The 27170-nt window shown below is 49.4% G+C and overlaps 1 protein-coding gene and 1 long non-coding RNA gene across 19 annotated transcripts in view; one reads left to right on the top strand and one right to left on the bottom strand.

The window, feature by feature from the left end:
• Positions 1–27170, bottom strand: part of TNS3 (tensin 3) — a 220368-nt gene that overhangs the window by 178129 nt on the left and 15069 nt on the right. For 13 of the 18 annotated variants that reach the window (XM_081536801.1, XM_081536800.1, XM_081536793.1 and 10 more), the window contains exon 2: positions 1305–1416. The exons of 2 other annotated variants lie outside the window; for them this stretch is intronic. Coding sequence is in view for 7 of the 16 variants with exons in the window: in XM_081536785.1 (XP_081392911.1) it covers positions 1305–1416 (112 nt within the window). In the remaining 9 variants the exon portion in view is untranslated. Of the gene's footprint in view, positions 1–1304; positions 1417–5755; positions 7416–27170 lie in introns of those variants that run through there. 3 more of the 18 variants (XM_081536787.1, XM_081536791.1, XM_081536786.1) reach the window with 1 other exon arrangement.
• The window catches only part of LOC145524484 (uncharacterized), a 30915-nt gene continuing 9005 nt past the window's right edge, over positions 5261–27170 (top strand). The window contains exons 1-2 of the long non-coding RNA XR_014067569.1: positions 5261–6175; positions 7655–7863. This is a non-coding gene — a long non-coding RNA (uncharacterized LOC145524484). The remainder of the gene's footprint in view (positions 6176–7654; positions 7864–27170) is intronic.

Genomic DNA, 27170 nt, shown 5'->3' with positions numbered 1-27170 from the left:
GGCTGCATCCAAGGACAAGGTGAGAGCACCAGGCACTCTGAGAAGCAGGTGCATCAACTTTGAAACAGAGACCCATGTGGGGTGAGGTTGGGAGGGGACTTCTGGCGCCTCCAGGAGGCCGCAGAGAGGGTAAGGAGAGGCGGGAGCTGGCTCCAAGGCACCATCAGCACTGACAGTGGAGGAGCCCTTCAGAGGAGGGGACACACCTGCCTCCAGCCCCCTCTAAGGTTCCACTACAGTGTGGCCATCATGCATCTTTCCTTGAGGCCGCCTAACCCCAAAGCAGCCCTCAGGGACCATGTGCCAGGGAGTTCACGGGGAGTATGGGGAGCCTAGAGGCAACCCTGGAACTATTTTACAGAGAAAATCCCAAACCCATCAGTGATAACAAGCCCAGAGCAGCCCAAAGCCTTCTCCCAGGTAACCCCACATGCCTCTGCTCTGTGACACAGAACCATGATTCCAAGGTTCAAGGAAAACAAGAGAAGTCCTCCTCACATGTCCGTTATACAGATTTACTACCATGAAAACACAAAAAATAGCAAGTCACATCGATTACCTGGGGTTTGAACACCAAATCGGAGAAGGCAATGGCACCCCACTCCAGTACTCTTGCCTGGAAAATCCCATGGACGGAGGAGCCTGGCAGGCTGCAGTCCATGGGGTCGCTAAGAGTCAGACACGACTGAGCGACTTCACTTTCACTTTTCACTTTCATGCATTGGAGAAGCAAATGGCAACCCACTCCAGTATTCTTGCCTGGAGAATCCCAGGGACAGGGGAGCCTGATGGGCTTCCATCTATGGGGTCGCACAGAGTCAGACACGACTGAAGCGACTTAGCAGCAGCAGCAGCAAACACCAAATACTGAAGCTAGTGGCTCTGTTTATGGACTGGCGCAACACCTGACAAGAGGCTAAAAGGACAGTAATGGACAGCAATGAACCGTCACTCAAAAGAACAGAAAAATTTCATCTGTCAACTCTGGTAAGAGACCAGAAAACAAAAGGGGATGACTCAAGCTACTGACACTACAGGACAGAAGGAAAGTAAGTCATGAGCCACTCACGGCTGGCCCCCTCCCATAAGACTAACTTTGCTCTTTCTGGAAAAATTTCTCATGGGCATATATCTGTGTAAATACGTTCCATCCCAGTCCAGTGAGGGTGAGGGGAAACTCAGGTTAAGATGGGGAATTCCATGATTTAACTTTGGAAACTCCCGAAAGAAGGTTTCATTTTGGGTTTTTGTTTGTTTGCTTTGCTTCAGTTTAATCGGCATGAGAAAGATCAACGCGGACTCACCTCGGCATGAAATCCCTCGACCTTCAATAATCTGTTTGCAAACCCCACAGACTCTGGCTTTTTTAAAGGCCTTGTTCTTAAAACTGTGCAGACTCGCAGTTACTTCTTCTGGCTGAAAAAGTAAAAGGAGAAAGTGTCAGCACTTCCATTGATAGTCCATTTGCTCTTCCTTTTCCCTTTCAAGAGATAATAAATCCAGCCGAGGTGGTGAAGAGCTGAAACAAGAACTTGACCAGGCAAACAGAGCAGAACAAGAAAGCACCTTGCCAAGGCTGGTATCCCGGGAGCCTAGGATACCCCGGTGCCATAGCCCTGGTGACGGCCCACACACGCCTAGCTCATAATCCCCTGGGTGAAAGGCTTATGTGATAGTGTATCAGCTTCCAGACTGCAGGATTACAACCACCACTTCTGTGACAAAAGAATCCACGTACGTGCCTAGAGTCTTAATACTTTTTTCTCGGGAAGAAACAATCAGCAAACAGCATGATTATAGCAGAGGACACTAACTCACTGGCCTTCCTGGCCCCTTAGCCTCTCTGAACTCATGTACTGGAGGAGAAGCTGTCATCAGACCAGGATGACAGGACAGGCGGTTCCTCTTTAAACCTGGTACAGCATCGAATCCATTACACACACAGGCATTGGAAGGAGATGGGCTACTCAGCCACCAAATCCATGTTTGTAGTGTCAAGCAAGGCTCACAGCTATGGCCGAGGATCTTATAAAACTTCAATTTGCCTTTGAAACTAAACACCAGTCATATTCCCATTTTCTGATATGTGACAGAGCATTCTGACATAACCGATATCCACATGGACTCACAGAGGCCATTACTCACACCAGAATAGCTAAAATTTGTTGAGAAGATGAAGTGTTACCAAGAATGGAGACAAATGATACAGCTACTTTGGAAAGCAGCTTGACAATTTCTTACACGTATTTTTAAATCTACACCAGTCTTATGACTCAGCAATTCCACTCCTACAGACACCTAAAAAATATGTCCACAAAGACATGTATGAGAATGATCAGAGCTACCTTTTTAAAAAGTGCCCCTAACTCCAGTACTCTTGCCTGGAAAATCTCATGGAATGGAGGAGCCTGGTAGGCTGCAGTCCACGGGGTCACAAAGAGTTGGACACGACTGAGCGACTTCACTTTCACTTTTCACTTTCATGCATTGGAGAAGGAAATGGCAACCCACTCCAGTGTTCTTGCCTGGAGAATCCCAGGGACGGGGGAGCCTGGTGGGCTGCCGTCTATGGGGTCGCACAGAGTCGGACACGACTGAAGCAACTTAGCAGCAGCAACAACAAGAACTGACAGAATTGCAATGAGAAATAGGCAAACATAGGATAGTCAGAAATTTCATTACCCAACACTGAATTATGTCCCCACAAAATTCATATATTGAAGCTTTAATCTCCAATGTAACTGGTTTGAAGTTAGGGCCTTTAAAGAGATAATCAAGGTAAAATGAGGCCATAAGGGTAGGGATTTAATCCAATAGGGCTGGTGTCCTTATGAAGAAAAGGGGACACCAGGGAAGCTTGGCACACAGAGGAAAGTCCATGTGAGGACACGGTGAGGTGACCATACAAACTAAGGAAAGAAGGAGGCCTTAGGAAAATCCAAACTTGTCAATACCTTGATCTTGGACTTCCAACCTCCTGAACTATAAAAAAATAAACTTCTGTTGTTTAAGACACCTAGTCTGTGTTATTTCATTCTGGCAGTCCTAGCAAACTAATATAGCCTTTCTCAATAATTAATATTATTTTTATAAATAATTGATAATTATTGTAGGAAATAAATAAGCAAGGATACATAAGCTTTGAACAGTATTATCAATATCTTGACCTAACTGACATTATAGAACATTTGACCTAACAGCAGCAGAATACACATTCTTTTCAAATGCATATGGAATATTTAGTAGACAAGTCTAAGAAAGTTTTAAAGTATTCAAGTTGTACTAAATATGTTCTCTGACCACAATGGGATTAAATTAGGAATCAGAAACAGAAAGATCTCAGTAAAATCCCCTAAGTATTTGGACATCAAATAACACACTTCTAAATAGTGTATAGATTAATACACCATGGCAAGGCACTGTTACTATAAACTTGTTTGCATGTTTGTTTCTGCTTTTTTCAAGAGACCATATACTTCTTGATAGTAGGGCTCTTGAACTCAGTGCCTACAAAAGAGGAATGAAGGTGCCACTATCACAAAGTCCATGACATTGGAAGGGTCCTTCTGTGCTGTAACCATAACCAACGCTGTTCTACAGATGGAGACACTAGGATGCAAGATCAAGACCCCGTAGCCAACAGGATAAGGAATATGGGCTCAGACCCAGCCTCCACCCCAGCCTCATGCTCAGACAGGAGTAGACATTCAAGTAGCTGACATACACAGCCCTTTATCATAATCCCCCAGCTGGCACATACTTTTCCTCCCTTATATTTCAGTTATTTGTTTATAGCCTTCTCTTTTGTGTAATTTCCTACAGGCAGGACACCAGGCTCTTATCTATTTGTCTTCCAAGGCCCTGCACAGTGCCTGGCACCCTCAATTAATACTTGTCGACTGAATGAATTGGCCGTATTCTGTGAGCCAACAGGGGATACTGTGACGTTTTATCCCTTACAAACACCTTTATTACAACCAGGGAGAAAGGGGCACTGTGTTCCTGTGGTTTTCCTGCCGGCTGGGCCACAGTGAGAAACCTGGAGGAAGGAAACAGCAGAGGTGCTGTGTGGAGGCCGAAGCCATTTCAGTGGCTGGATGGTGGAGGAATTCATTTCAGATAGTGTAATAACATCTGCTCACGCTTCATCTGTACATAACATCTCCATTGTGAAGTGAGCCTAGACGGGATTAGGCTGCCTTTGTTTTCACCTGATACTGTGCTTTCATTTCTCCCAAAGAGGCGGGCCCAATGAGTGCACGGGGGACAGGGGAGGCCAAAATGCTGAAGCATTTAGCAGGCTCAGTTCAGGAATCTAAATTGCATTTAATTGTTAGGAGCAGACAGTGGGAAGGATAGAGAGCAAGGCTGCCAGTTCCACAAGGACTCCCTGAGGGGTTCAGGGTAATTAGTGCTGGTCTTGATGGTGAGGTCTCTTTTTAGAAAGAAAAATCTCTGCAAAACTGAGCGAGGAAGTGCTCCACGGGCGTGCAGCAGGGTAACCTTTTGCTCTGCTCTGCGAAAATGCAAAACCTCACAGTCCTCTCTGCTCAGTTCTCTAGGCTAATGTTGCAGTGGCAACAGTTACCCCCACAAAGCCTAAACCAGCACAATCCAAGCCTCTTTTCCTTTCAAGAGAGAGGATTTAGGTGCTGGGAAACCTTCAGTAGCATTCGAGGGGGGCAGACGCACTGAGCAAAATCACCAAGCAACTTGTCTCTGAAGTTAAACGCCACAACTTCCCGCGTGAGGAGAACGGGCCCCAAACCTCTGGAGTGATCCTGCCCAGAGATGCCTCCACCCACCAGCAGCTAAAGGACCCAGAGCGCAGGGACATCTTCTGCCTTCCACACACGGTCCCCAAGCTTCTCAGGAGTAGTGTTTGATTGTTAAACTAAAAATCACAATGAGCACAACTCAAAGTGCTGTGAAGTGGCTGACATTCTGACAACTTCTCATCCCTCAGAACCTTCGTAAGTTTCCAGTAAAACGAATGCAATAAATGCCTAATTATTAGACTCAGAGAGGGGACTGCTGAACCTAGTAGGGAGCCACCTGTGCATCTGCTCAGTTTAAGTCAAGCGCCATGGAAGATAGTCCCAGGACCAAGGGTTGTAACACGGCCCTGGGGAACTTGCGCTTCTGCAACAACGCTAGAGCATCCTCACACACCCACCGAGTTACAGCACCCTTTTCCTTTGCAAAGAAACACAGCTAGAAGGGAGTCCGTGAAACTGCCAATGTCCTGCTTCCATTCCAGGAAAGGAGTCCAAGGAAATGTGTTCACGAGGGAGCTGGATTCGAAAATTAAGACCAAAACTATCTCCCACTTCACGTGGGCTCACAAGGGCGCCGGCCTCCACCAGGCAAAGCTCTACTTTCCCTGGCTCGTCTTTTCCTGCTCAAGTAACACGCGCACACACGAACACACACGAGACACGCGTACACAGACAAGGACACACGCGCACTCGTGGACATACGGGCACGCGCAGAGACCAGGGCACAAGCGTGAACATGCACGCGCAGAGACCAGGGCACAAGCGTGAACATGCACGCGCAGCCTCATGCACGGGCACTCGTACACACTCGCACAGCGGCGCGCAGACCGGGGTACGCGGGCACACACAAGCACACGCGCGCACCAACACAAAAGTGCTTCCATTCCCAGGGCTTCCATCCTGTCCCAGCTCCCAGTTCCCGGCGCGCCGGGGTCCCGGTTCCCTGCGCCCCTCCCCCTCGCAGAACGCCCACTCACCTGGCGCCGGTGCCGGCGAGCCCGCGCCCCGCGCGCGCACCCTCCAGGCGGCCCCGGGGTCAGGGCGCGCAGCCGCATGGCCGTCCCGGCCCCCGCGGAGGGCCGGGCCGGGCGAGGAAGGCCGAGGCAGGCGCGGACCCCTCCCGGGTGGCGATGCCCGGCAGGTATGTCTCCTGGGCCCCTGTGTCTGGCAGCCCCAGAAGTTCGACCCCGGGAGCCCTGAAATGAAGCGGTCACCAATTCCAAGTCCACTCGGCCGTCAGGAGTCAGATGCCGCGAACAAAAGCCAGACGAATGAGCGCACGGCCCCCGGGCGCCCCTCCATCTGACACGAATTAGCGCTCCCTTCCCCCCGCCCCAGAACGCAGCTCCGGAGAAGAGGAAAAAGGTTTCTCAGCCAAACTCAGGAAAAGTGGCGAGGTAACGCCTCCTAGGACAGGGGTGGGGGGCTAACCCTCTATCGCCCTCCAACGCCCTTGGCCCTCCCACTGGATTACCCCCGCCTTTGGCTGGAGTACAGCTTGACTAGGATTTCAGACCTCTCCAAGAATGCAGACCCAGGGACTTCAAATCAAAAGCCGCAGGCTCTTTGGCTTTCAGGATTTTAAATCTTGTATATTGTCCAGTAAACCTGCGTCTGTAATGGTCAGTATCACCGGTAATCTATACTGCTAGCAAACAGTGGCTTTGGAGTGGAAAGAAGGAAAACTGTAATACAGAAAGATTTTCTTTCCAGTTTGCCTCTTCAACTAAGAAAAACAAGGAGCAGCCTTGCCAAAGTGGGATGAGAAGCAGGTAGAGGTTCCAGCAAGCTCAAAGGAAATGACCATGGGGCCTTCCATACCTGGGGTCTGGGATCCATGGCACCCCTCCCTCTCCTTACTATCCGGAGAGCCATCCAGCTCCCAGCAAATCACATCTGAGTTTCCTCTCTGGGTCTGTGATTTTAGAAGGAAATTAAAAACCTGTTTTTAATTTATTTTAAGGAGATAAAGGTGACTGGGATGGTGGGGACAGGGTCTCACATGAAGAGGAAGCCAGACACCTGGAAAGGTGAAGGGTCCCTTAGCCTGAAGCACAGCCCAGAGGGGGAAGGTGGGCCTGATCCACCTTTGCCTATCAGACCCCACAAGACTGAGTCGTCTTGGGCAGGGCTCGTGGATCAGTGGCTCTTAGCTTTCCACCATGAGAAGCTCTGGCAACATTCCTGGAAAGGGGTCCCTTGACAGTGGACTTGTTCAGCTGAGGTCACCTCCTCCCTTCCGTGGGGTCCCGTAGAGGAGGCCGATGCAGAGAAGCACATGGCCCAGGGAGCTGGATGGTCTCAGACCTGCCGGCTCACTGTGTGCATAGCAGCGCCACATGCTCTAGTGGCTCAGCCTGCCTCCATGCCCAGCCTAGGGTGCCCTGTGTTGGTCTAATGCTCTGACTTCAGATCTTCAACTCCGCTTGCAACTCCAAATGTCTTAGCTTTGGAGAGCAGTCTGGGTGGGCTAGACCCCGGGCCTTTATGGTTAACACATGTGCAAATTCCAGCCATCAATTCAAAGGCCAACATTAACCTCTCAGGTTCTGGCACCAAATACCCATCTTTCCATTTCTGGGGGTGGAATAGCAAAGCTGCTCTTTGACTTTCAACCACACACCAAAAAAATAAAAACAGAAACACATCATGCTGGCTTCTCACCTAGCAGCCACCCATTCATTCTCATTTTGCCTTCATCCTTCAAGTAAGAGTATATTCATCTGTCTCTATATTCATTCATTCATTTGTTAATTTATTTTCTAGATTCATTCATCATTATTCACTTGTTCTATAAAGGAGTCAAACTTTAGTTTTTGTAAACACCTCTCAGCTCTATTTCTTTATACACATCCCTCACCCCCATGTGATTGCAGGATCCCTAAGAACACACATCTGTATCGGATTTGAGTCCCCACCATCGAGAATAAGACAGAGCCCAGAGCTGTGTCTACAGGCTGAGCTAGAAGCACACTCTTCTGTTGTCTGAGGGCACACAAGGCAAACAGTTTCCCAGGGATCAGCTGGATCTATCACCAGTCTCATCCATGGAACCAGCAGGAGGAACCTCAATCCTAGCAAACAGGTAACTTTCAACATGATAAAGCTCCTTGAACTCATGGACGGGGCTGCACACTCTCTGAGGCCCTTGGAAATGACGGTCCTGAGCACCAGCGCACCTAGGCCCATGGTTGCCAGGTTGGAAGACAAACGGGTGTTTTCATAGGGACACCTGAATCTCCTCTGATTCGATTAAAAAATACATCATTCAGAAAATTCCCACACTTTATTATTAATAATAAATCACATGCATGCAATCACACCTCACAGATGATAGCACAGTGGGCTGTCACAACTCAGTGAGAATCAGGGATCACAGATAGTCCACTGAAGTCCAGAACACCACAGCCCAAGTGAACTTCCCAAACACAAACCTGCCAGGACTCCCCGCTTTGCCTACCGGCCTCCTCTCCAGCCCCTTTTCCCTCTAGCCTCCCACACCACCCCTCAGAGGCAAGCTGAAGCATGAGGGTTTGGGGCCAGCTCAGCCTAGGGACCAAGCCAGCTACTCCAGCCTTGCCAGACTCACCCCACTATTGCGCTGCGAGCCTAGCCTGCCCCTAGTAAAGTGACAGTCCTTCTTGCTTCTTACTGGCCTGACATCTGCTTCTGAATTCTGGCTGCACTGAGTCCCCAGCAACAAAGGAGGTTCTTCCTGCACAAGATGGACTTCAGGGGGCCTGGGTCCAGACTTTGAGGGCAAAGCTCCAACACCAGGCCTCCGGGCTGTATCACCAACCCGGACTGGGGACACAAGCTCAGCAGTGAGTCCAGCTCTAAGACGAGATGCGAGGTTGGCCCATTCAGGATCTCATCTAACTGAATGGAGGCTACTCCCATAGGCCATCCCAGAATGCTGATGAGTAGCCAGTGTGCCTGGCATCAGAGGGACTACAGTGACAAACAACTCCCCTTTACCCAACGGTGGAAATGTTTGTATGTGGCATTATGAGGGGGGCACTGAGCCCACTCATGGGACTTCAGGGAAAACAGATGACAGGTGGGCTGAGACCAAGAAGAGAGATGGACATTTTTGAGACAGGAAAAGAACCAGAGAACCATAAGGCAGGGTGTTGGCGTGAACGGAAGCACAGCATGCATTCGAGGTATGGATGGCAGGCAGGCAGAGTCCGTGTCCTAAGAGCAGGTGTGGAGAGGAAGGGGGCCTCAACAAAGCAAGCCAGGGCCCAGCCCTGAGGGCAGCCGGAGTCTCTGGCAGTGAGAGAGGAGGAACCACATGAACATACTGTGTCTTGGGACCACTTGGCGGAGAAGGAGTTTACTAACACAGGAAGGGAGAACATTTCCGTGACAGGCGTGCTGTGGGACTGGAATCAGATGCTGGTGTAACTCATGTTTTCAATGCAGAGACACAGATACAGAAATGAAAATTAATGCAAATGTGCACATGCATACACACACACAACACACCCATGCACAGGCATGCACCCATACACACAGAGGCACATATAAACTCCTTACACTCCCCAGCTCTGTCTGTGGTGGGGGAAGGGGTGCCTAAAGCAGCCCCCAAGAGTAGTGGTTACATGCAGCACCCACGTCCCTGTTTCCCAGTAAAAGAAATCAGGGCTCCCCGGAGACATGGCTGATTTCAGATCTGAGTCAGGGATGGTACAAATGCCAGAAGGTAAAGGAATGCTCCCAGAACTGTGGGGCTGCATGACCAGGGGGCTGAGTGGGCCTGCAGAGGCTGTCCTGGCCAGACCGGGACAACCCAAACATCAAAATAGTGATAATACTGGATTGTGTGTGTGTGTATGTGTGTGTGTGTCAGTCACTCAGTCGTGTCCGACTCTGCAACTCCATGGACTGAAGCCCGCCAGGCTCCCCTGTCCATGGGATTCTCCAGGCAAGAATACTGGAGTGGGTAGCCATTCCCTTCTCCAAGGGATCGTCCCAACCCAGGGACCAAACTCAGGTCTCCGGCATTGCAGGCAGATTTTTTACCATCTGAGCCACCAGGGAAGCCCCTAGCCCCTCCAGAAATCCCAGTTCTGCAGAGATGTCATCCCCAGCTGTTGGCAACCAGTGGAGGCTTTGGGAAGTTTAACCTAGTGAGCAATGCTCCACTGTCACAGCAGAGCCGACCTCCTATGGGTGGTCCCAAACCCAAGTTATTTCCCCAGGTGGGGTGTGAGGATAGAGGCATCTCACCTGGCCTGTCCCTTCTGCTAGAGCATCCAGACAGCCTGGGAACTGGCCCCTACAGGGAGGGTGTAGTTGGAAAGGAGACACTGACAGAGCACCCTCTGAGTCACCAAGCTTCATCTCTGGATTGAACCCCAGTCTTTTCATTCCTCCATAGTTCTGTGAACCCAAAATGCCCAATATTCCCTAGCTTTGACCAAACCTGACTAGACCACATCAGGAACTCTGGGTAGGGATTCTGCCCATAAGGGTCCAATGTTGCCTCCTCCGAGAAGCTGGGCCAAGATGAGCTGCAGAGGCTGCAGAAGAGACAGCGCCTCGGGGCACTCTGAACCTGCTCTACTCCTTGCTATGTGTCTGCTGGTTTATAGTCATCACCCTGGGCCTCCCATTTCTTCATTGGCTAACGAGAATAATAAGCTCACTGCCGACCTCAAACAGTCCCTGTGCAGTTCACCCCAAAGCGGAGGGGCTTTGGAGCGATGCCCACCAAGTATTCTTCCTCCCCTGCTAAGTCAAACTAGTCAATCCTAAAGGAAATCAACACTGAATATTCATTGGAAGGACTGATGCTGAAGCTCCAATATTTTGGCCCCTTGATGTGAAGAGCCAACTCATTGGAAAAGACCCTGATGCTGGGAAAGATTGAGGGCAAGAGGAGAAGGGGGCAACAGAGGATGAGATGGTTGGATGGCATCACTGAATCAATGGACATGAGTTTGAGAAAGCTCTGGGAGATAGCGAAGGACTGGGAAGCCTGGTGTGCTGCAGCCTATGGGGTCAGGAAGAGTTGGACACGATTTATCAAATAAACAATGACCCATGCTAAGAGGGGTCCCTGCACAGCCAGAAAGTTTGGAGGACTAAGGTGAGAGGCCCCAAGTAGACAATGAGGAGAGAAATCACAGTTTCTGAGAAAGATGCGGTATTTTCAACAATATAAAGTGAAGTGAAGTGAAAGTTGCTCAGTCGTGTCTGACTCTTTGCAATCCCATGGACTATACATTCCATGGAATTCTTTAGGCCAGAATACTGGAGTGAGTAGCCTTTCCCTTCTCCGGGGGATCTTCCCAACCCAGGGATAGAACACAGGTCTCCCGCATTGCAGGCAGATTCTTTACCATCTGAGCCACAAGGGAAGCCCAAGAGTACTGGAGTGGGTAGCCTATCCCTTCTCCAGCAGATCTTCCTGACCCAGGAAATGAACAGGGGTCTCCTGCATTGCAGCAGATTCTTTACCAACTGAGCTATCAGGGAAGCCCTCAATATGAACAAGTTTTAACTATTTCTAAAATTTTTTTAAAAAGCAGACATTGCTTCTGTTTATCATCACCACTGTGAATCTGTATCTGTAGTCCCAGGATGGATGTGAGGCAGGCACGACTGGGTCTCATCTTGCTGTGGGGAAGGGAGGACTTTGGGGTGACTCCCCTATACCTGGGTCACCTTCAAAATCAGTGAGGCCACGATGGAGCTTGGACTGCACCCAACCCCATCAGTGTGTTCTTAAAGAGAAGTTTAATCATTAAAATCTCTGATTTAAATTCCAACAAAAGCAAGTGCAAGGAGATTCAACCAGTCCATCCTAAAGGAGATCAGTCCTGGGTGTTCATTGGAAGGACTGATGTTGAAGCTGAAACTCCCAATACTTTGGCTACCTGGTGTGAAGAGCTGACTCGTTGGAAAAAACCCTGATGCTGGGAAAGATTGAGGGCAGGAGGAGAAGGGGACGACAGAGGATGAGATGGTTAGATGGCATCACCGGCTCAATGGACATGAGTTTGGGTAAACTCCGGGAGTTGGTAATGGACAAGGAGGCCTGGCGTGCTGCAGTTTATGGGGTCACAAAGAGTTGGACACGACCGAGCAACTGAACTGAACTGAAAAGCAAGTTTCCCAGCCTGGTATGATGCTCTTGACTTGAAGTAATCTCTCCTTCATCCAGATCATGCCCCAAGATGCTTCCAGCACATGAAAAAAATGTTTCCACTAAATAACAATGCTTGTTGCAACTCAGAAAAAAGACAGCAAAATCTCCATCCAGGCCCAGAGAGCAGGAATCAGCATCCACTGGAGGCAGACACTGTCTGTCCAGGTCAGAAAGAAGCCACACTGCCTGGGCACTGCCCCATCACAGGCTTTCTCTGTGTGTCCCCAGGCCCCACTCCCACTCACAATAAACTATGCGTGTCCTCCAGGAACCCAGGCTCTGCTGGATACACATTACTGGAGGAATGAATGACTATAAATCAATAAAGACAGATGCCAGGTTTTAAGGCAGTGGTCACTAGAGGCCACACCCTGTGGTCACACCTGGGTTGGGCCTTGGAACTTGTGGCCTCATGTCTGCTGCCCTTTGATTTCTGATTAGCTGATTGACAATGATTCACAGCACCATTCACCCACCTTCCATTCTTTCCCCGTAGTTCACTGTGTGGGAGGGACAGAGAGTTGATAAAGCCTGAAGAGGAAAGTGGTCCCAGTGATGAGAAAGCTTGGGGTAGGGGGCACTGGGAGCCAGACTCAAGATCAGACTTGACTGTGGACAAAATGGGGAGTCAGAGGTTTACTAGCAAAGGGGCAGGAGGGGGCAGAGGGTGGGGGATGGGAGGGAGCAGACCTCCTGCAAAACAGGCCAGCAGGGGACGGGTGTTTCCACCAGGACCTTAGTGGTGGTGGCAGCAGGAAGAATGGGAGCTGACTCCAAGCGGGTCACGACCACCAAAGATGGGCTGGGAATTAAAGGAGAGAGATCTGGTTTGGTAGACCGGACTGAGACCAGGACTTTCAGAGATTGTCAGTGCTCACTGGAGGTAGGGGGCTTCGGATCTTTCATTGCTGGCATGCTTTTGCTACAGTCTCAGGTGGGGTTGGTGGGGGTGGACCTCTGTAAACTCACATGCGAGGCTCTGCTTGCTGGCTCTCCAATCTCCTCTATCACAAGTGCAGGGCCTCAGGGACCACCTACTGTTCAATCAGCTGACCAAGTCCACTGTACACCCACTGTGCATGAGTTTGGGATGGCCAAGGTCAAGGACACAAGCAAAGGTCACCACCTGCAAGAAGCACTCGGTCTGGCCTCCAGGAAACCTCCGTAAGGGGTGCTGCCACCCACCCCCTCCACAGTGGGCTCCCACCAGTGCTTAGCCACCCCGTGCACACCAACACGCAGAGCCTGTTGCCCTTGGCAGATGAAATGCATAACAATGTCTTGACCCTTTGCCCAGCTGGCAGGGTGTAATCCTGGATGACAGCAGGTGCTCATAGCCACCTTGACTCTCACTCCCCTACAGTCAAGCCTCGCCAACTTTTCTTCCTGTGCTGACTCCCCAGCAGACACAGAGGCTGCAAGGCACCCATCTTTAAAGATAGCCCCCCTGCAGGTTTCCCTGGTGGCTCAGTGGTAAAGGATCTGCCTGACAATGCAGGAGACACAGGATGGATCCCTGGCCCAGGAAGAGCCCACGTGTCTTGGAACAATTAAGCCCATGCACCACAACTATTGAGCCAGCGCTTCAGAGCCCAGGAATCACAACTACTGAGCCCACGCACCACAACTACAGAAGCCCGTGCACCCTAGAGCTTGTGTTCCACAAGAGAAGCCACTGCAATGAGAGCCTGCACACCTCAACCAGAGAGTAGCCCCTGCCTGCCACAACTAGAGAAATGCCTGCGCAGCATGAAGACCCAGCACAGCCAAAATTAAAATTATTTTTTAAAAATTATTAAAAAGCAGAGACATCACTATACTGATGAAGGACTGGATAGTCAAAGCTATGATTTTTCCAGTAGTCATGTATGGACATGAGAGTTGGACCATAAAGAAGGCTGAATGCTGAAGAATTGATGCTTTGGAACTGTGGCACTGAAGAAGACTTTTGAGAGTCCTTTGGACTGCAAGGAGATGAAACCAGTCAATCTTAAAGGAAATCAACCCTGAATATTCATTGGAAGGACTGATGCTGAAGCTGCGGCTCCAATACATTGGCTACCAGATGTGAAGAGCCAACTCGTTGGAAAAGATCCTGATGCTGGGAAAGATTGAAGGCAGGAGAAGGGGATGACAGAGGATGAGATGGTTACATAGCATCACCAATTCAATGAATATGCATTTGAGCAAACCCTGGGAGACAGTGAAGGACAGAGGAGCCTGGTGTGCTGCAGTCCATGGGGTCAGAAAGAGTCGGAAACAACTTGGTGACTAACAACAACAATAAAAATTTTTTTAAAAAGAAAGAAAAAATAAAAGATGGCCCTTGTGTGATCCCCAAGGCCTGCCACCATCATGGCTCATTTCATAATCCTCTTCCAGGGAAACTCCTTCAAGGGTTGGCTAGAGTCCACGTCCACTGCCCAGGATCCACACCTGGGATTGACAACCAGAATTTCCTCTCCATCCTCCCAAACTGCCCACCAGTCCCCACCTAGCTCAACACACCCAGCTGCTCCTCACCCATCCCAGTTGCCATCTCACCTGGCTGCTACCCACATGCCACACTTCCCTCTCCCAGGCCCCCACGTCCTAGGTACCTTCTCTTTCTTGGATCCTGCTCTCATCTCCCTTGGACAGTCCTTGTCCCCTGGGCACCTCTAAGTGTCCTGGACTCTCCTCTGTGCACACTCCCCCCAGCTGTCCCCTCCAGTCTATCCTATTATCGTTGATGACACCCCACGTCCCCTCCAGCCCTTCCCTTCTGACCTGCTGAGTCTCGGGTATCACTGGCTCCACACCTCCACTGGGCCATCCCCTGAGCATTATTAACCTCAGCCCTCCAAGTCAGAAGTCTGGGTTGTCTCCTCACAAGTACCACATGGCCACCCTGCCAGAAAGCCCTTCAAAACGAATCCCCAAAAGACCTTTCTCTGGTCTCCATCCCCACCACACCTGGCCCCCTATCAGCAAGCTTACTGGCTCTCTGCATCCACAGGCCCTGCCTTAATACGAATCAGGACTTAAGAAGCACAGCACACTCCCCAGCTTCCACAAGCACACTTTAACCAGAAAATCCCAAATTTCTGACCTTAGGCCCACAGACTATTTGAGTCAGCCCATGACTACCTTGGACCTGTTCAATTCCCCTGCTCTTTTCCCACCTGCTCGGTAAGCTGCTGTCTCAGGACGTTTGCACCTGCTGTTCCTGCCACCTGAAACTCACTCGTGTGGCTTACTCTTCACTTCCTTCAAATCTCTGCCAAAATGTTACCCTCTCTGAGAGGCCTTGCATGACACCCTATGGAGATAGCCCTCCCACCTCAGCCCATACTCACTCTTCTCATGTGGCCTGGTTATCCTTCAGTGTCCTTACGGCTACCTAACTTCCTGTCCTGGGGGCATTGTGGATAGGTTTACTGCCTATCCATCCCAGAGGGCAGGGACCCCATGTACCTGGCTGGCGTGGGATTCCCCATGCCTGAATCAGCACTAAGCACAGACTGAGTGATAAATGAATGAATGAATGAATGTGCTCCTCATGGCCCTTGGCAGGCCCCTCACTGATCCCTTCAGGTCTCCCCGTCGCTCAGACACCAGCTGCTGCATCTGGCCCCTCTGGCAGGGCGCCCACCTGGTCTCCTCTCACCCCTCCTGCCTTCCACCTGGAGGCCCTTCATCCCAAATGCCAAGAAGGCTGGAAATGGAATCAGGGATGCTACCCCGGGCTCCCGCCCAGCAGCATTCGCAGGGCAGCTCAGCATACTGCCCTTTGTAAAGTGAGACACACAAAGCAAGACAGTAGCAGCCAGACCACAGGTACCCTGTCCCAAAGCAGGAGAAGCACAAGACATGCTTATGCAGTGTCTCAACCGGCAAGGCACGTCCAAACAAAATCTACGTCTCTTCATGTAAAACATGCATGGGGTGTGTGATTCCACACAGGAACATGTTCTAAATGAATGTGCACACAAGTAGATCAAGATTTAGATGGAAGGCCATTCCTCACAGAAGTGTGCACAGCAGTGTGCATAGTGTGGACACAGCTTCACTATCCAATGAAGAGCCAGCTCATTAGAAAAGACCCTGATGCTGGGGAAAATTGAAGGCAGGAGGAGAAGGAGATGACAGAGAATGAGATGGTTGGATGGCATCACCAACTCAATGGACATGAATTTGGGCAAGCTCTGGGAGATGGTGATGGACAGGGAAGCCTGGCATGCTGCAGTCCATGGGGTCGCAAAGAGTCGGACAGACTGAAGAGATCTGGCATGCATGCATGCATACCCAGAGAACTGAGAAGAGGCCATGGACATAGAAGCCTAAGGAACATAGGTGGAGAGGAGCCACTGCCGGTCATGCCCGGGGCAGGGGTAGGGGACAGAAGGGGCTCCAAGGTGGGAAGGGGACCAGGCCAATGTAAGGACTTGACTTGTGAGAAACAGAGCTAGCCAGAGTGCTGTGAGCACAGGAGGGCTGTGATGTGACACAGAGACTGGAGGGAGGGAGAGGTGGCAGCAGTGTGACAAAGAGCCCCCAGCAAGGGACAATGGCAGCTGGTAGCTGGCACCAGGTGGTGGCAGAGGCCAGGACCAAGGTTCTGCAGCCCAAACCCACTCTGACCTGGAGGGTGGCAGGGTTCTGTCTTGCTTAGTGCTGACGTAAGCAGAGAGGAGACCACAGAGTGAGGGGACGTAGAGACTTTGGTCCAAAACTCCAATGAGGAGACATCCTGAACGAGATAGTTCATTATCCAGAGAAGCAGTTTGGAAAGTGATATGACCACATAGATCAAAAACTACAAAAATGGTCATGCTCCTGGCCCCGCTCACTCAATCCCTGTGAATTCCAATTAAGGAGGTATCGGAAGACAGAGGTGCCAAGCAGGAAGGGGCGATGTCATCATCGTCAGTCACAGGGAGAGGGAAACAAAATCCATAAAGGGACGGAGTCATGCGGTAACCCCAGCACCTAGGAAGAATATGCCAGTGAGAAAATCCATAACCGGAAATATTACATAGACATGAGTCCTCACATTGCAGAGACAATGTAATAACAAGGAATATTTCTGCTAAGGCACATTAAGAGGCATTGTGCAAAGAGCTTCAACAATGTATCTTCGTCCAGAAACACGGATGGGTGAACAAAGTAGAAGGAAGCAGGCTTTCTTCCCTTCCTCTCAACATACCCGCATTACAGTGTTGTAGTTGTATCTGTTGTGGTTGTGTCTTTATCATTTTCTTTTTTTTAAGGAAACATTTAAATAGACATTGAAAAGAAGCAGTGAGCTTATTTATTTGCATACACCCCATTCCAGGCACATTCCTCTGAAACATCTCATTCATTTCTTTTTTTCATTATTTTTCCCCTGAGGTTATTTTGGCTGCAAGATGAATTCTCACAAAATAACAGGGGCTTGACAAATAAAAGAACGGCTCAAAGCATTCACGTTAACCTTGCCAAGCCAGGAAGCAGTCTGGAGTTCAGTGTGTGAGTGAGCTCCAGAAATGATTTGCCTGAGGAACGAAAACAATAGCAACAACAACCTCCGCCAAAAGGCTCTCCGCTTCCATTTCAGAAATCAACAGGGACTCCCCTTGCGGTCCAGACTTCACACTTCCACTGAAGGGAACACAGGATCGATTCCTGTTCAGGCAACTAAGGTCCCACATGCTGCTGGGTGCAGCCAAAGGAAAAAAAAGAGAGAGGGAAATCAACAATGGCATGTGCATATATCTATACACATGTATGCATTACATACACATGCTTTGCATATGAATACATATAGATATGTATATATGCATATACATGCACACAAGTGTACACATAAGACACTCATTACATAGATGTGTGTACGCATATATGTGTGTACATGGGTGAGCATGAGCACGCAACATGTGTGCCCAGCAATGTTCATAGATGCACACGTGCAGACACACAGCACGTGTATATGCCTGCCTGCATGCCTGTGTGAGCATACACACACATCCACAAAGGGGGAGGTGAGCAGGAGGGGCTTTTTTGTGAGGGGCACATTCAGATCTTCCCGAACCCTGTTACCTTCTTTTGTAAAATAAACACCACTGACTACTGGACAGTGAGACATTCCACTCAAAACATGGTCGACTGCAGGGGCTTCTGGAGAAACTTTTAAGTCAAAATGTGATCTTTTAAAGATTCCTTTTATTTAATCAAACAGAAGTTGGCTACCCTGAGGCAGACCCAGAATGTTTTGAATTCCCTGGTCCCAGACCCCAGAGTCTGTCCTGGCTGTCCACAGCCACTTCTCGCCCCACCTGCTCACAGCCCATCCTGGAGCATCAGGGGTCACCACAGGGATGTTCTGTGCAACCTGAGAGGACAGAATGACTTTGCTCATCATTTGCTTGAATTTCTTTTTTAACTCGATAACTGTGCCCTGCTATGAGCTTCTCTTGTCGGTGGTAGAACTTCCAAGCCACACTTCCTAAGCAGAGTGAAATAAAGCTTCAGCCTACTTCCCAGACAAAGGCTGAGGGGATGAGATGAGATTTCTGAGGTGGGCATGCAGTGCAGACCCCTGGCCAGCCACCCACACCTTCTTGCGTGCCTGGCATGAACACCAGACCCCAGTGGTGAGGCTCCTTCCGCAAGTGCTCTGGTCGGGGTTTGAATCCCGTGGGTCTTGGTGTGGAGGGTGCTGCCCCCACCCCCCCACCTAAAAAGGAGCAGGCTCTGTGCCCATGCTGAATAGTCCAGGAAGGCTGCCAAGAGCAGGAGATGGAACAAGAGCAGGAGGGGAAGCCATGGTGGACACCCTGACCCAGAGGCTCTGACTTTCCTGGGAATGCCCACCAATCTGAACAATGCTTGAGCCAACCATGGGCTCCAGTGTGTTTGGGAAACTTCTTAGGCATCTTATTCAAAAAGGTCGACTTTGTCGTCTCTCTGGTCTTCACACCCATGTACAGAGAAGGAATGTGAAGGCCTCACCTGAAGGGCCCTGGACAAACGGGCCCTTTACTTCAACCACGACTATCAATCCTGCCTGGGCCACACTCACACAAGGACCTTTTTACCCAAACATAAGTTCTTTTAACCCAGTCCTCCTCCCTACCCTTCAAAGATGTCTGTCTTTAAATCTTTCAAACACAAGAAAAGAATATCCACAAGGTATAATGACCAAGATGCCCCTGTCAGTCCACAACATTTTTCCAAACTTTCTGACAGCAACACGCAGTAAGAAGTACATTTCAACCAGCATCCTAGTAAAACACATATTAATACATGTATAAAAAACAGAAAAAAAAATTTTTTTTTTAAATACCTTACAACCTGTAGAATACTCTGGAATTGTTTTCATCCTAGCTCATTTTTTTTCAAGTATTGAGTGATTTCTCTAGCCACAAATAATTAGAGAGATGTCAAGGGCATTTGGAAATAAAAGGAATTTTTTTTCTTCAGTCGTCACCACAAGTGGGGTGGTCACCAACTTTCACTGGGAGGGGATAGAGATGCTGTGCAATTCCTGGGGCAAACCCTCCAACAAAGAATCATTCCACCAAAATGCAATGAAGCATGTGCTGAGGGGTTGTTCCCACTATTCAAAAGCATTATCATGGAATTTTCCAGAGAAAGTCTACAAACTAGAAGGATGTCCTATTTCAGGAGCTCAGGGTAGGAGGTGGGTGGTAAGCAGGCCTCCAGGAGATCTGCCATCTTTCTGTCAGTCAGTCCTGAGCCTCAGGACTATCCCACCCCCATCAACGAGGCCCCAGCAGGTCTTCCCCCTTCAGACAGGGCAATGCTTCCTGCAAGCAAGAGGATAGAAGTGCTTCCAATTTCAGAGCCCTGTGTGGGTTCCCAACATAAAAGGGGAAAGAGAATTTGTTGTCCTGATGGTAGCAAGTTGCAACAAGTCCAGGGTACCGGAGATCAAAGGGGCTGGGCCACCTCCAGGTAATCCCCACCAGGAATGTTTCCTCTGCTCACACTGTTTTCTCTTCTTAGCCCGAGGCAAAATGCAAAGCTCCCATCTGTGCCCCCACTTTTAGGATCACCAGGAACTCCCAGGCTCTGGGTGCCCCACGTTCCTCACAATGTCCATAGGCACAGATTTCACAGAGCCCAACTGGGTACACTTCCTGCTACAGCTACATGGTGTGTGGGGCAGGAAAGGGCACCAGGTTTTCATTCTAAGGACACAAGGCTGAGGCCCACCTTTGCCTTCACTTGCTTGCAGAATTCAATTGTGTTTCCTCCCTAGAAAAATTGGGACAGAATTATCCCAGCCTCACTCAGCAGGAATAGGACAGGGGTGTGACCGGTACAGAGGCGCTGGCCTCACTCGTGGTCCCACACATCTCCATCCCTCAGTGCCCACTTGGGGATTCCCCTGGCATGTCCCCCTGTACAAGCCCAGCGAGAAAATCTAGCTCTGACACCAGGTGGAGCCTCCTTACAGAGAAGAAGAGGGCTCTGCAGAACCTCCGGGAGCAAGTCCATGGACCAGGGCATGAGAAAACCAGCTGAAACCTCCTAGAGCCCAAAACCACTCCCCAGCGGGCTGTTTACTGCACTCTTCAAGGCATATGCTAAGTAAATACGAAACACTGAGCAAGCATGCTCAGATGTATACAATGAGAGTGGACATTCCCCAGGACGGCTCTACCCCAGGACGGCTCTACCCCAGGACGGCCGTGCCCCAGGGACAGCGTTATGACATTCACCACTGGTGAGTCCCCAGGACTTTCCAGTGCAGAGAAGTGACTAGGCTGCTCGTGCACCAGGAACGGAGACCCAGAGGCCAGCACAGACGAGAGGCCATAGGGACATCTTGCCAGCTGAGAGGCGGCACAAGAAACTGACCTTCTCTTTGTAATCACTCATGACGCACCCAGCAAGAGAGGATAGTCTTCCTGCTCTCCCAGCCTCAAGGCCTCCATCAAGGTCAAGGGCATGACCCCTGACCCACTCTCAACACCACATCACAGGGTGTTGAAGGCTGCTCCCATCCAATCTATCTCTGTCCACCCACCCCTTCCACACACGCCAGGCCCTCCTGCCCTCCACCCGGCGTCTTCTACAAGAGAGAGAGGGCTGCAGAACGGATGGATGAATAAGGACTTAAGAGAGGCCAGTGCAGTGTGGGGCCTTGTTAGGATCCTGATTCTAACACACCTACTAGAAAAGTCATTTTAAAGCAATCAAGAAAATCGGAATACAGATTTCCGGCAATATGTGTTAAGTCGCTTAAGTTGTGCCCAACTCTTTGAGACCCTATAGACTGTAGCCACCAGGATCTTCTGTCCATGGGATTCTCCAGGCAAGAATACTGGAGTGGGTTGCCATGCCCTCCTCCAGGGGATCTTCCTGACTCAGGGATTGAACCCTGGTCTCTTACATCTCCTGCATCAGCAGGTGAACTCTTTACTACTAGCGCCACCACAAAGTAACTACACAGAAGAGCAAGGACTCTCAAAGCCAACATTCCCAAGAACTTGTGAAATGGCACCTCCCCATCAAGGGAGTGACAGTAAGAATTGGAGAAATTTAAATAATATCCACACTGACTAACTACAACAAATGTGTACTGTCCCCCCAGGGCCTAGGCATCTATGTCCAAGGGTGCCTTGGGAACACATCTGTGTCCCTGAGAGGACAGCTGCTGACCCAGACTCTACCACCTGGTCTTCCTCTCCCTTCTAACTCACTAGCAGGAGGGGGCTGTACCATGAGTCCAGTGCACGGAACGACCCCCAGATCCACAAGGCAGCACCCTGTCTGCCCCCAGGTCAAGAGGGCATCAAAGCCAGGACTTCTGGGCATCCCTGGGCTCACACTGCCCACTGGAGACAGCATACAAGCCACATTTTATGTAGTTTTCCAATTTCTGGTAGCCACATTTTGAAAAGAAACAGATGATAGCAATTTTAATGATATATTTTACTTAACCCAATATATCCAAATGGTTATTTTTTTCACCATGCAATCAACACGAATATTACTCAGGAGATATTTTACCTTTTTTTTTGGTACTGTCTTCAAAATCTTCTGCGCATATTACGCTGTCAGCACGTCTCAGTTTAGACACTAAATTTCTGAGTTAAAGTGAAATATAGTCCCAGCAAAACAATAAAGTTGTGTTCAATGGAAAAAATAATAGTACTCTGCTAACAGCTTTTAAATTTAAATGGCTTAGAATTAACAAGGAATCTGAAATTCCCTTCCCCAGTCACACTGGCCATGTTTCACGCACATGGCCAGCATCAATATGCTGGACAAGCAGCTCCAGGCTCCTGAGAGCACTTACTCAGCGGAACCTGTTCACTCATCAGTTTCAGATGAAGACGATGCACAACGCAAAGGAGGCAGCACAGATGGTCTCTGTGAGGCTGTGCTGAATTAGCAGTGTTGGCGCAGGTTCTAGCCAATCACGGGAAGCCCAGGGTCCCCACAGTGCCCCTGAGGGAAGCCCGCAGGGGCAAACACGCCTTGGCAGGCACAGGGGACTGGAATAGATCTGAATGTCTTTTGGCCCTAGAGGACCCTAGAGTTCAAGGACAATATTTCAGGGTTTTATCTTTGTATCTAAGCAGTACACTGGAGTAGCATGCTTATGTTCCTTGGGATGTTCCTCCTGCAGACCTGAGTTTGTCACACTGCCCCTGGCCACCACTGAGGCTCGTAGAGAACTGTGCTCCACTTCTGTACTATGTTGGTTGCAGGATGTGACTGAGGACTCTGCAGGGACTCTACAGAGGCATTCCCTCAAGATTCAGATTTGGAAAAACTTGTTTCTGATTCTGTTGTCTGTTTTTCTCCAGTTCACTTATTTTTATCATATAGATACAATGAAACAATTAGAAACAACTGTTTCCCTTACCCAACTGGCTGCCAGGAGGCTCACAGCTAAATCATTGTGGTACACAGAATTTTTTAAATATCCACTGGATGCTGACATTCCATGGGCTACATGGGCTTCTCAGATCTATATTTTCTCTCTTTCTCTCTGTATTTCCTTTTGACTATTTAATCATCTTTATATGCGTGCATGCGTGCTAAGTCGCTTCAGTCATGTCTGATTCTTTGCGACCCTATGTACTGTAGCCCACCAGGCTCCTCTGTCCGTGGGATTCTCCAGGCGAGAATACTGGAGTGGGTTGCGATGCCTCCTCCAGGGGATCTTCCCAACCCAGGAATCGAACCCATGTCTCTTATGTTTCCTGCATTGGCAGGTGGGTTCTTTACCACTAGCACCACCTGGGAAGCCCCCAGTCTTCACACATATATACTTCCGCATGCTTTTCAAATCATTTTGGAAATCTGGCAAGGCACTAAGTCATGGAAATAAAGTTAAAATTCAGTGGTTTAGAACATGGACTTGGAGGTTTCAAGGATGAACATAACAAGCACATTTATGTCTGTGGTTAAAAGGCATGCGTCTGGGCATCCTGGGCTCCAGGGGCTGCCCAGCAGGTTCCCACCCAGGACAGCAGCATGCAAGCACCACACTCCCAAACAAATACCAGCAAGATTGCGGACAGCAGACCAGAGGCCCAGCCCTCAACTGAGCCGTGCCAGTTCCAGAAATACTCTTCTTCTAGATCACCATGAGCTAAAATCATCTTCACAAACCTCACAGCCTCCTCTCCCAGCTCACAGATGAAACAGACCCTCCCAAAAAGTAAACCCACTGCCCCAGGATCACATAGCAATTCTTCCACATCCTCAGGCCACACATATTTCTGGAGGAAGATGGCCACTATATAGCCCCTGAGCATCTCCCAGGCTCCACATCTGTCCTCACGGATGGCCACCAGCTCAGAGGAGTGTCAGCTGACAGTTAGAATCAGTGCATCCAGGGAGCAAGTGGCCCACAGACCCCGGGACACACAGTCGGCCTCTGGACTCGTCTTTCAGACATGTGCCCCCAGAGACCCCCCTCTTGGAAGTGGCGCTGAGCACGTAACCTCATCCCTGGTCTTCTGAGAAGCAAACCTTGACCCAGGACACTGGCCAACAGCACAGCCAGTCTCCACTGGCCTCAGGAGGATGAAGGAGCAGGAAGGAAGAGCCCAGAGTAGACACAGGAGAACATGGCAAGGGCCTGTCTTCTTGGAGGACTTTCATAGTCACTCAGACGGTTCTTCTCAGCGGGAACTCTGGAGGAAGAGGTCCCATGGCCCCAGAGCACACCCATACACAAGGCTCAGAATCAGACGGAGCTGGGTGATTCCTGAGGTGCCTGCCCTGCTGGTATCAGCAAGAGGCCAAACAGTAAAACAGAATGTGCTCAGTCAGTAAAGGGAGCAGCTAGCGGCATTTCAGAAAGAAACACTGGCCCACACTTTTCACCCTACAGGGGCCTTGAATCAGCATAGATCTCACCGTGTGTGGCCCACAGAAGCTGCTGGAAGTGCTGGCACACAGGCAGGGCTGGCCTACAGTTTCTGCCGTTGCCCTCTTCAACCCAAAAACTCTCTACTGAGGAACACCCAGGACCCGTGGCCCTGAGGAGGGACAGGCTGGTGGCCAGACCTTCTGCTGAGCCCAGCCCATTCCTCCCACCCCAACCCCAGGCTGCCCCAGTCCACAAGAAATAAACCTGGTTGCTTTAAGCCACTGAGTCTGGGGTGGTCTGTGTCATAGCAGACAACTGGCACAGTCACCCACGCCAAACTGAGTGGCTGCTCAAAGCCAACAGGAAACCAGGTCCCAAACGCAATGCACTTTGGTAGAATATTTCTCCGTTTTAGTAGTGATGGCAAACACTCTAGACACTCTCACCTCCAGGGGACAACGCACTAAGCAGGGCCCAGCGGGTGATCAGTTTGGAAATGGCAGTGAGGCACTTTTCTTCAATGAAGTTCTGCAAAGAATATCTCTGGCACCATTTACAATTATTTTTAAAAACTCCAAGAAATGGAATTAGAATTTTCTGGTCAGTGGTGGATGGGACAGACACTTGAACATTCACATCCTTCATCATGGTGAGGTGCCTGCTGCTGAAGTGGGTCACTGGGTGAAGCTCTCCGATCTGCTGTGTGGACACCGTTAGAGATGCTGTGACTTTTCAGTGGGATTCTTAATTGCCTGCAGAACAGGTCATCAGTCTCTTAGTTATGTGTAGAGACAAGACTTCTTTTAGATTTGCCTGAAGTTGAGTAAGAACCATGTTAATAAGTTCAAGGCCTGTCACTTTATCAATACTTTGCATAGGGAAGTAGGTGTCAAGGCTGGCCAACTCTATCAGTGCCTGGAGACAATGCATCAGTGGCCAATTACACACCAAGCTGCCAGCAGGGGTGGAGGAACCCAGATGAGTGCCAAAGACTCCTGCTCTGGGCACCCTGATGGCCATCCCAGTTCCTGCTCCTGCCCCCACCTCAAAGCCAAGTCAGGACTCACTGGGCACCACCAGGCCAGGCCCTCTGCCCTATGCAAACATCACTACAGACAACAGCATCAGAGCCGGGAATCTTGGAACCCCCTGCCTGGGACTCACCCTTCAGGGGCTCTCAAACCCCAAGCCAATGACAATGGTTCTAAAATCAACAGTCGTGCCAACTGCACCAAAGTGAGACAAAATACATAAAAATGGCTCCTAAGCTGAGAGGCATTCCATAAGTAAAGGGAAGAAAATACACTTTCACCAACTTCTTATTTGGCCACCATGCTAAGACACACCCTTTACAGAGGCCCTATCACCTGTCTTCCAGGAGAAGCACACTGACATGCAGGGAACTGAAGGTCACAGGACAGTAAGCAATAGAGCAGGACTTATCGGCAACAGAGAACTCTACCCCTCCTGCCGGTAAGTCCCTTTCAATAAGGACCTTTTCCTGGGGAACCCACCTAGGTCTATTCTAAGCCAACATACAGAAGGCCTTCCCTGCTTCTCCAGGTAGGGGATATTATAGTCACAGCCCACTTTGTTCAGTACTTACATGTGCCAGACAGTGCATTATCTCATGAGAGCCCTGGGCTGAGGCCAACCAGCAAGGGGACAGCATTGGTGGCTTTTCTGGCACATATTTACCAACCCACATAAATCTTCCCCTCTTGCACCACAGTCACTGACTACAGGAAAAATCTATAACTTAGGCTTAACCAGTCAGTGCAAGGCTTCTGTGGCCAAAGGACATCTGTTGAATGGCCATAGAAGAGACGCTCTCTCTCCAGAAGTATGCAACGGGCAATTGACTGCCATCTTGTAGTCACAGGAGGCCCACCAGGGAAAGAAAGTGACAACTAAAAAGGCAGAGAAGAGAGTTTATGGGCAGTCACATGGTTGAGTTGCTTGATCAACCAAGCCTGAGGTCCACATTACTTCTCGTTATTCTACTTATATAAATCAGTAAACAGCCATTGGACCTAAAGAGCCCTTGACCTCAGAGGCTCAAAGGGAAGTAAATTGTCAAGGGTTCCCAAGATAGGACATAGTAATGTTGCTACTTGAATCTTGTATCTAGTCCAGATTCTCCTGTGTAATGCTTAATTTTCTGTGTCCTTTTAGCTAGATTATGACACCAAGTGTCTATATACATGTTGCTGTAAAGGTTTTTTCAGATATGATTCACATTTAAATCAGTAGGTATCAAGCAAAGCAGATTTTCGTCCATAATTGGGGGGGCCTCATCCAATCAGTTGAAAGCCTTGAGAAAAGACTAAAGGGAAAAGATAGAGGGAGAAATTCTGCTCTACACTGTTTTCAACTCAAAACTGCAATATCAAAACCTATGGGAATTCCTAGCCTCCCATGCAAACTTCAAACACACCAGCCCCCTCAAATTCATATATTTGATAGATGATAGATGATAGATGATAGACAGATCTATACAGACATGTATCTATAGATATCTGATATACTTGACTGACTGAAACATCTGCTTTAAACCCTAGGCTCTCTGTTGCCTCACTCTTAGTCATGATCAGTTCCCACAGCACCTTCTTTTGCTCTTATGAACATACCCACTTCCTACATCATTTCACGTGTGCACAGAGCTAAACTCTGCTTCTGAGCTGGAAGCAACTCGTCTCCCTTTGCATGAAGACCACACTGTCTGGCACACAAAAGAAGTTTCATCTTCATGTGTTTGATGAAGAATAAAACTATCTTCAACCAGAAGAGCTGGCAACAAAGGCCTCCAGAAATATAGATTATCACTCATTAAGGCAGCAAGCCAGTCAGTTGGGGACAAAGTAAAATATGAATGAATGCTGAAAACGTGGCCCAAATTTACACTTGTTAA

This window comes from Giraffa tippelskirchi, chromosome 10 (genome assembly GCF_054371585.1).
Source record: "Giraffa tippelskirchi isolate mGirTip1 chromosome 10, T2T-mGirTip1v1.2.pri, whole genome shotgun sequence".
NCBI lineage: Eukaryota > Metazoa > Chordata > Mammalia > Artiodactyla > Giraffidae > Giraffa > Giraffa tippelskirchi.
Note: the sequence above shows the minus strand (reverse complement) of the source record. Positions and strands in the feature narration are given on the sequence as shown.